The sequence below is a fragment of the Phyllostomus hastatus genome, unplaced genomic scaffold, assembly GCF_019186645.2.
Source record: "Phyllostomus hastatus isolate PE091 unplaced genomic scaffold, TTU_PhHast_1.1 phas_contig_57, whole genome shotgun sequence".
NCBI classification, from domain to species: domain Eukaryota; kingdom Metazoa; phylum Chordata; class Mammalia; order Chiroptera; family Phyllostomidae; genus Phyllostomus; species Phyllostomus hastatus.
In genome coordinates, this window is record NW_025333912.1 from 553,640 (window position 1) to 567,933 (window position 14,294).

Genomic DNA, 14,294 nt, shown 5'->3' on the forward strand with positions numbered 1-14,294 from the left:
CCACTATCCAAAAATGCGGAGGAAAGAACAGGGCAGAATTCTTCTCAACTAGAAAGCAGGAGAAGACCAGGGGAGGGACTGCGGGTGGCGCTGAAGGACTCGCAGGGCGGGGCAAGTCTGAAGGCCCTGGGAGGGGCCGTGTGTCCTAGAGCAGGCTTCTCCGCCTTTACCGACAGGGCTAAACGGTAAATGTGGAGATGGCCTCTCAAAGGCTGGCTACCTTAGGTCAGTCTCCAGATGCCCGGATAAAACTTTGGAAGGTCAGCATCTTCCCACATCTTGGGAGGTCCTTAGAGCCAGGTCTTCAGTTTGAAATATGCCTGAGCCCTCTATGTCCTCATCTTCTGAGGGCCATTCTGACTTAAAATAGGTCCAGCTATTTTCAGAACCTCTGTGAGATGTGGAAGCCCTTTTGACTGGAGAATCGAATCGTGGTAGAACTGAGGGAAGCAGGTCTGGAGCCTCACAGAGCGATAACTAGTGGTAAGGGCATGAGAGTCCCTCACGGTCTCCGAGGCCCCTGAGGTCACTATATTTACTGAGCTGGGACAGAACACAGGATGGGGCAGAGTAGGTTTACAGTTGTGAGGACATGAAACAGTTTATCCTTGCATTATTATTAATTGATTATTGCATTATTTTCTATACAAACATTTCTATGTAATCCTATTTTGCCCCACCCTGCATTTACCCAGCAGCACAGACTTCTGAGAGGATTTGACTACTGAGGTCATTATGGGACTAGAGAGTGCTTCAAATGCCCCGGATGCTCGCAGGGGACAAGGCCTGCACCTCCTCTCCCTACAGAAATTGTCAGCCAAAAAGTGCAAGAGGCAGAAGGAAATGAGTTCTACCAGTTCTACAGCTCTGCGTTACCAAGTGTTGGACACATCCTTTTCCTGTGATGTGTTTCTCAGAGAGGCAGTGAGGGAAATGGCATGAATGGCTTTAGAGTCAGACGGATTCTGGGTTTGCATCCCACTCTGCTGCTTGCTAGCTAAGTGACACCGAGCTAGTCACCCAATCGTTTTGAGCCTCCTGTTCCTTTTCTCTAAAACACAGACATTTCTGATGGTATCAGTGAGATAGTGGATGCAAAGTTCTTAGCACAGACCCTGGGCACAGCAGATGCTCAATAAAGGTTTCTTCCTCCCCCCTTTTCTTCTTCCATGTATTTCATAAGGAAACAAGAAGATGACGGTATTTAAGTGTTGTTTATGGGAGAGGGTTTTGCAATGGTATTAATAGACTATCAAGAAAAAGCCTGGCCTTGGCTGGTGTGGCTCAGAAGATTGAGCACTGGTCTGCGATCTGGAAGGTCACTAGTTTCATTCCTGGTCAGGGCACAGGCTGGGGTTGCGGGCCAGGTCCCCAGCTGGGGGCTTCCCAATAACAGAAGATCTCATGGATAAAACTAAAAACAGCAACTTCATCTTGTGTAGTGCTTTTAGTGCACTGCGTACTTTCCATGTAAATTAGCATTTGTTTCTTATGATAGTCCTTATTATTATTACTTTTTAAAGATTTCATTCATTTATTTTAGAGAGAGGGGAAAGGAGCGAGCGGAGAAGGAGAGGGAGAGAAAGCTTCTCATGCTACCCCAACCGGGACCTGGCCCACAACCCAGGCATGTGCCCTGACTGGGAATGGAACTGGTGACCCTTTGGTTCGCAGGCCGGCACTCAATCCACTGAGCCACACCAGCCAGGGCTATGATAGGCCTTTAGAGTGCACGGAGAAGACATTTCTCCTCATTTTATGGATAAGGAAATTGAGACCCAGAGTTCTGAGAGCTTTGTCTTGGTTACCTCAGTCCCCACCCTTTCCACAGCACCACACTCCCTCCACTGTAAGTGCAGAGTGACGTCAGCAAAGCTCTGACCACAGGGAGGGCAGCCTAGTTTAGTTTCCTTCTCACTGGAAAACTGCAATACATGGGTGAGTGCAGACTGTTCTGCAGAGTCCAGTTTCGTCTGCAGCATCTCCCAAATTTAGCATTACAGTTCAAGGTTGTGGTGGGGAATAATGAAGGAAATAAAAACAAGCGTTCATTTTTCCCAGGCCAGTTAGACTGTGTAGACAGACCTCACAGGTCCGGTGGCAGCGTGGCAGAAGGACGGCGAGACGGGAGCCCGTCCGTGACCTGCAGCATTGGGGCTGCGCGTTAAAGATGCAACACTGAAATCTCTGCCTCAAAAAACTGCCCCGGTGAATTCAATTATGAAAAGAAACAAGCAAGAAAAGTAGAAAGTAATTCTATCAGAGTCCGATAATATCTGTGGTGATATTTAAATTTTAAAATGATTTTTGCTGGCAGTTACAAGGACAACATGAAATTCTGCTTGGTCTAATATTGCTTCTGATTTCAAGCATCTGTGAAACAGAGCCGGAGTACCTAGAATTTATGGGGAGCTGGGAGACAGTCTACAGTCTTTCAAGTATAAGAACCCAGGCCACCTTTGCTTGTTTTGTGGGAACTGTCCCCTCAATCCAGGCTAACTTCCTGTTGGTGGCATTCTTCCCCCGGGATGTCCTGCCACCGCCCCTGCCTCTTCTCAGCCTGCCCATCTTTTGAGGTTCATTTCAAGTGTGACCGCTTTCAGAAAGCTTTCAATGATCCCTCAACTCAAGAGCAGCACCCCCTTTTGGGGGCTCCTATGGATCCCTTGGGTGGAGCTTACTCCGTATATATATATACGAGCTCCCGTGGCCACTGGGACACATTTCCCTCCCAGGACATGAAGCTCCCTGAGGAGTTTGTCCTCTCCTCTCTGCATCTCCTATGTGAAGTAGCAGAAAATCCCTTTTAAGATGGGACTCAGTAAATATTTGTAGAATCAAAGACTTTATGAATAAGCAGTCATTTGATTTCTGTGGTAATATATTAATGCCAGAGAACATGCTTTAAAAAAATCCTAGCAAGTGAGCAAAAGCCTGCAGGAGAGATGAAAGGCTTCCTCGGTCTTTTCACATCCAGCAAGGTCATTGACATTCAGTGTGAATCTTTTAGGCTTTAACTGGTCCTTCCCCTCAGCACATTCTTCAGGCTCTCCAGCCTGTGGTAACTACAGCTTAGAGAATTTTATGTTAGCTTGGAATAGAAATAGTAAAATTTCTTGTTCTACTCAAACATAAAAACAATTCACTAATCCCCTCCCCCAGTTGCTTTTGTAAAGAAAAGATTGCTTAGACAATATAGCAAAAAGATACATTTGCTTGTTTTAAAATTAAAAACTTCTGTTAATCAAAAGACATTGTAAAGAGAATAAAAAGGTAAGTCACAGAATTAAGAAAGATAATTAATTGCAACACATGTAACAAATAAAGAACTCATATCCAGTATATAAAAAAAACTCTTATAAACAAAATTTTAAATATGGGCAAAAGGTTTAAACAGGTACTTTACCAAAAAAAAATCCAAAAGGCCAATAGACATGAAAATGAGACTCCTTTTAGTAGAATTTGGTGCATACAGACTAAAACCACACTGGGATCATAGTTTATACATACTTCCCAGAATGGCAACATTTATAAGTCTGACGATTTTTTGTGGGAGTAGTGGGAACGCTCATATTCTGCTCTTGAGAGTGTAAACTTCAACATTCCACTCGGAAAGAGTGGCATGTCCCCAATAAAGCTAAAGAAACAACCTGTGACCCAGCAGTTCCACCTCTAGGTCTGCACCCTTGACAAACACACTTGTGGGCTGGGAGCCTGCTCGCAGTCAGAGCAGTGTTGCTGGCCTGGCCGGAGCCGACTCCTGGGGGCAACCACACCACCGGCCGCAGAGAGAAGGAATAAACTGCCACACGCAACAGCATGGAGAAGTCTTGTAAACAATGCTGAATGAAAGAAACAACGCATAAAGGAATATGTATTTCCATTTTCATAAAATTTAAAGACAGACAAAACTGAATTGCATTGTTCAGGGATGTATACATACATGGTAGAACTATTAGGCAAAGCGAGGGAGTGACTGTCCCCGGTTGGGATACCGTCACCTCTGAGTGAAGGGAGTGGGGGTGCTGGGGGAATGAACACATGGGTTGCTTCCAAAATGCCGGCAACATTCTGTGTCTTGTCCAGTGTTTGTAATTACGCACATTTGTATTTGATGCATTTTCTCTATGTGTGTTTCACTTAACAAAGATTGTGTTAAGAGTACTGTATATGTAATGGTGAGAGGTAGGAGAATGGTTGTAGGTTTACATCTGATAACAATGCCACATTTATGGTTTTGGGAAAATCAGTCTTGAATTCTATGCGTTTAAATTAGGAGAGGTTTTTAAGAATTCCTTTACCAGTACTCACTTTTCCTTGAATATATCCTGCACTTTCCTGGCTGCTTTTTGCTTATGGTTGCCAGAGACAGGAAAGAACTTGCCGGAGGTGGAAAGTTCTATGTGCACGGCAGGCAGCCCGACTGATTGATCGCCTCGTTCTTGCTCTGCTGCGCCGGGTTCCAGTCTCAGAAGCCTTCTCAGTGCACTGCTCCTGGCAGCCGCTGCACACAGACCAGTGAGATGAAGGCTGTCGACTCCTTCTGGTCTGCCCCACCTGCCACCAGGAGCACTCTCCTCTCTAAGACACCTTTGGAAGCTCTATTCGTAGCCTTCACAGGCCTGCTCTCCTCCCTCCTCCACCATGTGCATCTGCCTTACACTTGGCTCTTTTTTCACTATTGCTTCCTCAGGGAGCATTGTTAGATATCTCTCCCTCATTCCTCTCCCTCCCCTGTTAAAATTTAATACCTAAGATATGCAGTGTGTCTATTTATGCACTGTGAACTTTTTGGAGGACCACAAACCATTGTGATATGTCAGATTTTCTCACCCCACCATAACTTTCACCCCTTGGGGCGATATCCATCCCCTTACTGAGAACACTTGCTCTAACCCCCACTGCAGGACTCGGTCTGCTCTGCATTAGTTATTTGCGGCTGTGTTTTCTCTCCAAGCAGATTATGAGTTCCTGGAAGCCAGAGTCTGTCCCTAGAGCGGGTAAAATATTGCCTGTGCACACCAGGCACTCAATAAAAATTTGAGTTGAACTGAAGAAACATTCTGTTTAAAATAAAGTGCAAGAGTGTGAGTCAAGTTGCATACAACTGAGCTGGTTTCCAATGAGCAACTGCCTAGTCACTTGTGAAATAAAAATACCCTTACCCAAAGCTTTCAGTTATGGCTTCAAAATCCATTACACTAGCGGGAACAGAACTGTCATGTTAATTTATATTTTCTGATTAGTTTTACATCATCTTGTACATTATTTACTTGCCATGGTTTAAAATGATTGCAACTTGGAAATAAAATATGAAATAAAAATGAACTTTTTAAAAGCAAAATTATAAAATTAAATTTTAGCTTGCACCCGTGTAGCTAGCTACATGTTTAGTTTTAAAGTTGCTTTGCCTTATGGCCCTAACTTGTTTCTCAGGTATTGGGATGTGTGTGGGAAAGACACAGAAGGCCACCACACCATTCCGCTCCTGTCACCTCCTCCCCCTGACAAAATGCTAAAAATTTAAGTTCAGATGAGGAAGAGTGATTACTGGAGGTATAAATAGTAGACAAATGGACTGTTTTAAAAAAGGTAGCCTTATCAAAATACTGCTCACTGCAAGGTCACCGTGAGTTTAGGCCACAGCGGTGAATTACACAATACTGTTTGCACACAGCTTAAATCAGGCAAGAGAAGTGCACGAGAAGGGCCGCATGTGAAACCCTAGCCTCTCCCTCGACTGTATATAAATATGCAACTCCCGCTTCGGCTGTCACTCAAGGATTTAGAGGAAATGATCGGTGCACTTAAGGGTCTCAAATAACTACAGAGACTTCTGGTGCGTCTAGGCTATGGGGCCAAGGCTGGGGAGCCCTTTTTGAAGGGGCTGCAGGAAATGGAAGAGGGGCGTGGGGGCAGACATCACCGTGAGGAGACAATTTTCTTTTTATTATTCATTGTTGTCCTTAAGGACCAAGCTTTTATTTTTTCAGTAAAGTATCGCTTGATTCTAACATTTTTTCTCTCTTAAGTTTAAGGTTATAATTCAGTGTTATGATAGTGCATTAGAATCACCTTGGATTCTTGTGGAAATGCACATTGCTGCCTCCCTCCCCCATTATTACTTGGGGAGGGGGGAGGGTCAAAGAGAGAGAACTTTGGCTCCGACTTCCATTTTGTTCCTGTGACTATTTTTTTAAAAGATTTTATGTATTTATTTTTAGACAGAGAGGATGGGAGGGAGAAATGGAGAAAGAGAGGGCTAGAAACATCAATGTGTGGTTGCCTCTCATGCATCCCCTACTGGGGACCGGGCCCAAAACCTAGGCATGTGCCCCTACTGGGAATCAAACCAGCGACCCTTTGGTTCACAGGCCAGCACTCAATCTACTGAGCCACAGCAGTTGGGCTTGTTCCTGTGACTATTTTAAGGTCAGCAATATTAGCTGCTAGTTAGGCTAATTTGATCCTCTACCAGATTTTCCCTAAAGAGATTGTCAATTTTCACCTTAATTTCTTGAAAAAGAAGAAACTGGGCCCATTCGTATAATTATATAGTGATAATGACTCAGAAGGGATTCTGGAATGCTTTCAGGGCTGACAACAGTAATCTTGGAACAATGTAGTGATACCAGATTGTCACATTGTGATGTTTCTGTGGTAATACAGCTTTAAATGTTGGTGGTGTGGTATTGCCTAGGATAATGAAGCAACCTTAACCTGGAAACCCAGGGAAAATACCCCGATGCAATCTGATAATGGGGTATATTTGAGTAATGAAAGAAATAAGGGGAAAGTACATTATGAATAGACCATTTAAGTTATGGCTTATGTAACAGAAGAGAAGGAAAAAGTTGAAATTGTTTAAGACACTATTGTATAAGAGACAGAAACAGTAAGGAGGAAAGATGTCACTGGCAGTGGTCCTAAGCTCCTTTTCTAGACACGTAGGCTCCAAAAGAAGGACCGTGACAGATGTTCGTTTGGGTGTGACCATACATGTAAAGCACATGTCTTCATAGTGCTATTATTTATTTCTGTTTCTTCTCCTGGCTTGTAACCCTCAGTGCTGATTTTGTATAGAGTGAACTACACTACATGTGCTAAAACACCATGATTTAGAACAGGTCAAGCTGTCATCCTTGCCCATTTGGTTTCAACTTCTTAGGGACTTGGGTTCTGCCAAAGGATTAGGTCCCATATAAGAGCTCTAATTTATTAGCCTGCTAGGCGTAGGTCCTGCATAGGTACTTTGCATGTATTATCTTGCTCAATCATCATGACAATCCAGTACAGTTGATATTATTGAATCATTGTCCAGATGAGGATACTGAGACCTAAAGAGGTTAGGTGACTTCCCAAAGTTAATGCTAGTTAATGGTGAAACTAATTAAAATGGACCATTCTTCTAGTTTCAGAGAATAAAAACTTCCAGGCTCTATCGTCCACCTGGACCAAGGCGAACCACATGCGATACTTTTGTTTTCATGGCTGATAGTCAGCCCTGTCTTTGTGTGCACCGAGGCAGCTAAGACCAGCATGTGGCTGTCACAGGGACAGCGTGTTTGAACAAGAATCAAAAGGCAGAGAATAAACAGGTTTTACCAACAATCTCTGTCATCACATCACAATGAACCTTCCCCTTCATCCTATATTGTCTACTTTGCAGGCACTTGGAAGGATCCAGCTTATAAAATGTAAAGGAACAAAGCAAACGTCAATATTGCAAAATGTCCCTGGCATACGAAAGAACAGTTGATGTTGCGTGCTCTAGTGTACCTTGTTGCATAAGGGCAATTACTGGTAAAATACGTTTTTCTGCTACCTTCTACCCAGGGTCAAGAGCAGATTCCTAAATGGGGTTCTCTGCTAAATGGTGATACTGCCTTTTAATGTCTTTACTATTTGAAGATTTCATCCAATGTTGACAGTCTAGACTCTCTGATTTTTAATACTTCCATGAAGCCCATATCCCGTGGTAGTTACTATATTATACTACACAACATGTAAACTTGACCTGTCCCAACCTGAATGCAAGGCCTCGGTGACCTACTGAATGTAAGCTCACCCAGCTGCAAGCTCCTTCAGGGAAGACACTATACACGGAGTCCACATCCTTTTATCACTTGATTCTCTGCGTTAAAAACTTTTCTTTTTAAAAATCACAGAATAAACATGTATTACTTGTAAAAAACCAAAATCATAAAAAACATATAAAGAACAAGTAGAAATCCCTTCTTTCCCCTTCCCCTGCTCATAATTCCAAGAACTAACCACTCACTAGGATGTCCTTTTTTTAAAGCTTTGCCATAAAAAACACTATATTTAAATTATTTGATGAATAATGAAGAATGTTCCTTTAATTTCTAAGTACGGTTGCCCCACTGACAGTTATAGCTTCTTTTGCAGAAACTCAAACACAAGAGCGTGTGCGGAACACCAGCTCAGCCCAGCGTTCTAGGTGAAGCGCCGAGGGAAACGTGAGGGTTGACAAGCATCATGTCCGCCCACAAAGGAGAAGGAGTTGCCTCCTGGGGGCGTTGCCAGGGTTACAGAAAATGAAAAGTGTTTGATGGAAATACTTTTTGCTTTTTCTTTTAAAAATGTGTTGTCTTTAGCCCTGGCTGGCATAGCTCAGTGGACTGAGCACAGGCTGCAAACCAAAGTGTCGCAGGTTCGATTCCCAGTCAGGGCACATGCCTGGGTTGCAGGCCATGACCCCCAGCAACCGCACATTGATGTTTCTCTCTCTCTATCTCCCTCCCTTCCCTCTCTAAAAATAAATAAATAAAATCTTTAAAAAATGTGTTGTGTTTGTAATCAGATGTTGAATACATATAAAAGATGATGAATTACATTTAAGATGTGAATAATAGCAATTTAATAATCATGTACCCATCCCCCTATTTAAGAAAACAAATCCCCACGTACTTCAGTTGTTAAATTAACACATAGAGATACAAAATAAAGACTTAAATGTTTAGAGAAATAAATGAATAAAAATATGATTGAAGAATAAAAGACTATAATTAATGACTGAGCAGATTTGAAAAATAAACAAATCAAAGTTTAAAAGTGAAAAACAGAATGATAAGTATTAAGCCACCAAGTCTGTGGTGCTTGTTATGGAAGTCCTAGCAAACTAATATATACATTACATTACATTATATTATATTAATTATATTGTATTATATTATATAACATACAATATATTATATTGTCAATATATTATGGTTGTCCCATTTTCCTCCCTTTATTCCCCTCCACCCTGCATTTCTTCTCCCACCTGCATTCCCCCCATCCCTTACTTTGTGTCCATGGGTCATATATATAAGTTCTTTGGCTTCTCCATTTCCTATACTATTCTTAACCTCCCCTTGTCTATTTTCTACCTACCATCTATGCTACTTATTCCCGGTACCTTTCCCCCCTCTCTCCCCCTTCCCCGCTGATAACCCTCCTTGTGATCTCTATCTCTGTGATTCTGTTTCTGTTCCAGTTGTTTGCTTAGTTAGTTTTTTTGTTTTATGTTCAGTTGTTGATAATTGTGAGTTTGTTGTCATTTTACTGTTCATATTGTTGATATTCTTTCTTTTTCTTAGATAAGTCCCTTTAACATTTCATATAATAAGGGCTTGGTGGTGATGAACTCCTTTAACTTGACCTTATCTGGGAAGCACTTTATCTGCCCTTCCATCTAAATTATAGCATTGCTGGATAGAGTAATCTTGGATGTAGGTTCTTGCCTTTCATGACTTTGAATACTTCTTTCCAGCCCCTTTTTGCCTGTAAGGTTTCTTTTGAGAAATGAACTGGTAATCTTATGGGAACTCCTTTGTAGGTAACTGTCTCCTTTTCTCTTGTTGCTTTTAAGATTCTGTCTTTCTTGGGTAACTTAATTATGATGTGTCTTGGTGTATGTTTCCTTGAGTCCAACTTCTTTGGGACTCTCTGAGCTTCCTCGACTGCCTGGAAGTCTATTTCCTTGGCCAGATTGGGGAAGTTCTCCTTCATTATGTTTTCAAATAAGTTTTCCACTTCTTGCTTCCTCTTCTTCTGGCACCCCTATGATTCAGATGTTGGAATGTTTAAGGTTGTCCTGGAGGTTTCTGAGTCTCTCATTTTTTTTTTGGAATTCTTGTTTCTTCATTCTGTTCTGGTTGGATGTTTCTTTCTTCCTGCTGGTCCACACTGTTGATTTGAGTCTCTGTTTCCATCCTGTCACTGTTGGTTCCCTGTACATTTTCTTTAATTTCACTTTTCATAGCTTTCACTTTTTTCCTCTATTTTATGACTATACTCAATGATTTCTGTGAGCATTCTGATTACCAGTGTTTTGAACTGTGCATCTGATAGGTTGGCTATCTTTTCATTGCCAAGTTGTATTTTTCATTGCTTAGTTGTATTTTTTTTGAAGCTTTGATCTATTCTTTCATTTGGGACTTTTTTTTGGTCATGGCGATCCTGTTACGTAGTAAGGGGTGGAGTCTTAGGTGTTCGCCAGGGTGGAACAACCCACTTTGCTGCGTTGTGATGCTGCATGTGGGGGAGGGGTCAGAGAGGGAACAATGCCGCTTGCTCCACTCTCTGCCGGTTTTTAGTAATTTCCCCCACTACCCACAATCACATTGGGCCCTTTAGGCGCTGATTCCTGGGTAGGTGGGCTTGTGTACGTTCTAGGGCCCTATGGGTCTCTCCAGTGAACTCCCCTGTGAGTCTGAGTTTCTCCCGCTGCCACAAGCCCCACAGGTGTTTTCAATCAGAGGTTTGCGGCTTTATTTCCCTGTGCTGGAATGCTGGGTTGCGCCGTCAGTCTCACTCCCGAGTTGTTCCTCCTGGTTTATCTGCCCGCAAATGTGGTACCACACACTCTGCCAGCCGCCACCTCGATGGGTCCGCCAGCCGCTGCCTTGCTGTGTGTCCTCTCCACCTGGCTGCCTGTCTCTGACCATCCTACTGGTCTGTATGAATGTTTCTTCTTTAACTCCTTGGTTGTCAGACTTCCATACAGTTCGATTATCTGTGAGTTCTGGTTGTTTTTTGTTTTTAAATTTGTTGTCCTTTTGGTTGTGCGAAGAGGCACAGTGTTATCTACCTACCCTCCATCTTGGCCGGAAGTCACTAGAATTTCTATGCAGCCTTTCAGAGTTTTGCTAGATACATTCAAAATGTATAAACTTTAAAACATTTTGTATTTTACTAAGAAATTGACCTGAAACCTTTTTTAAAACTCAACAATTATAAACAGACACTTCTATGACAATATATCTATAGATCTACATTCTCATTTTCAAATCAGCTTCATATTATTCTATTGTATAGATAGTCCATAATTTATTCCACCAGTTTCTACTGACAGACATTTGTATTGTGTTCAATATTTTGCTGTCATGATCAGTAGTTTAACGAGCAGCCCAGCACTAGCCCCTTTGCTATTTTAATTACCAATGAAGACAATTTTCCATGGGAAGGGCCTGGAAGGCCCACTGTGACCCCACAGTGACCCCTCGGTGGCTACTCCTCATTCAAGTGGGCCCCTCATCCCCCTCAGCCTGGGGACAGCCTGTAACTTTATGCAGTTTGTCATGCAGGACCAGATGAGTGTGACTCCAGGCCCCTCTCCCCTTCACATCCTTGAGACCTCTCCTTTCCCACCTTTGGTCTCAGTCCCGTCCTCATTACCAACCCCAGAAGCAGGAGATGCTGAACAAAGTTCTAGCCAGTGTTCACGGCTTAGCATCCAGCCCACTGGGCTTTGTTTAATCTAGTGGCCAGCCAGTCATTCATGTCACTCCGGGAAATACTTAGACTCCTGGGAGCCGAAGCCCTGAGTGAATGCAAGGGAGGAATGATAAATACGCTTTTCATCGAGGAAAAGGAACACGGAAGGCTCAGAACTCAGAGCACTTTTAGGAAGGATTAACTATAATGGGCTAAATGACACCCTACATCCGGGGTGTCAAACTCATTTTCACTGGGGGCCACATTGGCCTCATGGTTGCCTTCAAAGGGCAGAAATAATTTTAGGACTGTGTAAATGTAACTACTCCTTAACTGTTAAGGAGTTGATATTACATTCGGCCCTCTGAAGGGAACCACGAGGTCAATGTGGCCCCCGGGGAAAATGAGTTTGACACCCCTGCCCTACATTATGCACCTGGGAGAACTGCCAAAAAGGCGAGATGGCCACATGCCCAAGTTGTTCAGAGTGTTAATAAGCTTCAGGAGCTTGTGAGATGCAGATTCATGGGTTCCACCCTCAAAGCTCCCCACTGTCCCCCTGGGGTGGGCTCCCCAGGGGATTCACGTTGCTTGATCTGAAGACAAAATCTTGAAAATTACCGCTGTACTTTGATCTGGTTAGGTATGCCACGGATTTTAAAAAGATGGGAAATAAATAATGCTTCAGGGAGTTGTCACTCACAGTTTGAAAAGTTACTAATAAGTCTGAGAAGAAAAGCAGATGAATTGCTTTGCTTACTTCTAATCCTTTTAAAGTCTGGACACATAAACTCTGTGCCCACCTGTATCCCTCTCTCCACCTGAAGATGGCATGGCTTTATTATAAAGCCATGTCAACCAAATGGTTTTTTTTAAAGATTTTATTTATTTTTAGAGAGAGGGGAAGAGAGGGAGAAAGAGAGGGGGAGAAATATTGATGTGAGAGAGAAACACCAATCGGTCGCCTCTTGTAGGAGCCCCAACCAGGTACCACACCCACAAGCCAGACATGTGCCCTGGCCAGTAATCACACTGGCAACCTTTGGTTTTGTGGGACGACACCCAACCAACTGAAACACACCAGTCAGGTTCTCAATCAAATGTGTGTTAAAGTTTGCGGGTACTTTGGGATACTGGTAAGTCACTAAGCTTGAAAAACCAGAAAAGGTGGACGAGACTGAGGAAGGAGGAGTTGTCTTCCTCAGCTACACGTGAGAATTACTCAGGATGTTAAACCACTATTGACTCTGCCAGAAGGGAAGCCTGTGTGGGCCTGTGCTGTCCTCTGCAGGTAGTCCCTAACCCAGACAGATAGACCTGCAGTCAGTCCTTTTCTGGATGCCAAATAGGGCAGAGGGGACATCTCTGAGTCCAAGGGATGGGAGAGTGCTCTCTACAGATTTAATTGGTATCGCTCTCAGAAAAAAGTACGACTTAATTTTTTTCCTTCTCAGGAAAGGAAATGGGGACAGTTAGTAAAAGGAGAAAAGGAAAAGTTGGTATTAGTGAAGTGTTGATATCTTAGTTCTGACACAGGCATTTGTTTCAGAGGAAACAGCTAACGAGCCCCTGCCCCAGGGATGGACGCCAGCAGAAGTGCTGCCTGCCCCGTCCTGGCCTCACTAGGGCCCCAGCAGCCGAGCCCTGGCTGAGTGCTGGGCCAGGGCGGCTTTGCCCGTGCAGAGCAGAAGAGCAAGACCATGGACCCTGCAGAGAGGGCTGTGTTTCTCTGTTAGCAGATTTATATGGACTCGATTTTCACTCTCGGGGAAAACCAGCATCTTGAGTCCTTGCAGAAGCAGTCCTGAGTCGGGAGGCAGCCTCCTGTGTCCCTGCTGTGGCTCTGCCTGGCGAGCCTGCCTGCCCTTGGGAAGGAGCCGGAATAGCTGGTACATAGATAACGCAAGGGGATTAGATTCGCTCATCTCCAAGACCCATGAAATCAGATTAGAAAGTTCAGTGAAATGCTTTTTGTAGGCATTAGATAGGCACTTAAATTGAATTACCTGAAAAAGGAACTGTATTTTAGAATGAAAAGAGAGTGTGTGAGGACACTTTGGCACTACCTGTCATGTCTCAGGACAGGGGTAGGCAGCACGTTGGTCAGCAGCCACCCAAACTCCGCCAGCGTATGCAGCAGGGGCCCGTAATCCGTCCTGATTTCACAGCCCTGCGGGAACAAGCAGAAGAGCTCCCAGTCTGATGTCAAAGACAGCCAGCTACACAGGCGATTACAATAAAGGGCGGAGGGTGTTCTGAAGAGGGGAGTTTACCCTCCATTAAGTGCAATTTCACTGGGGTGCAGCTTTCCTGGGCTGCGTTTTCTGCTACCTGCTGCCTCCTAACCCTTGAACCAAGTTAGAAACACTGGGGATCAGAGTAGAGACGTTCCCGTTCGTTCTCCAAAGTTTGGGCTCTCCTTGGGTCTTGTTGCCTTGGTCTTGTTCTGGCATCAAACGCTAATGGGGGTGGCACCTGCATTTTAAATAAGCTCCCTAGGTGACTCGGATCTAAGCAGTCACAGGCCACACTTTCAAAACACCCGTCTAGTGGCTGGGAACTGAGGACAGGAG

At 43.7% G+C, this 14,294-nt stretch overlaps 1 protein-coding gene across 1 annotated transcript in view; it reads right to left on the reverse strand.

The window, feature by feature from the left end:
* RFTN2 (raftlin family member 2) overlaps nt 1–14,294 on the reverse strand; it is a 62,911-nt gene that overhangs the window by 15,516 nt on the left and 33,101 nt on the right. Inside the window, exon 7 of the mRNA XM_045847679.1 lies at nt 13,788–13,891. Coding sequence (XP_045703635.1) covers nt 13,788–13,891 — 104 coding nt within the window. The remainder of the gene's footprint in view (nt 1–13,787; nt 13,892–14,294) is intronic.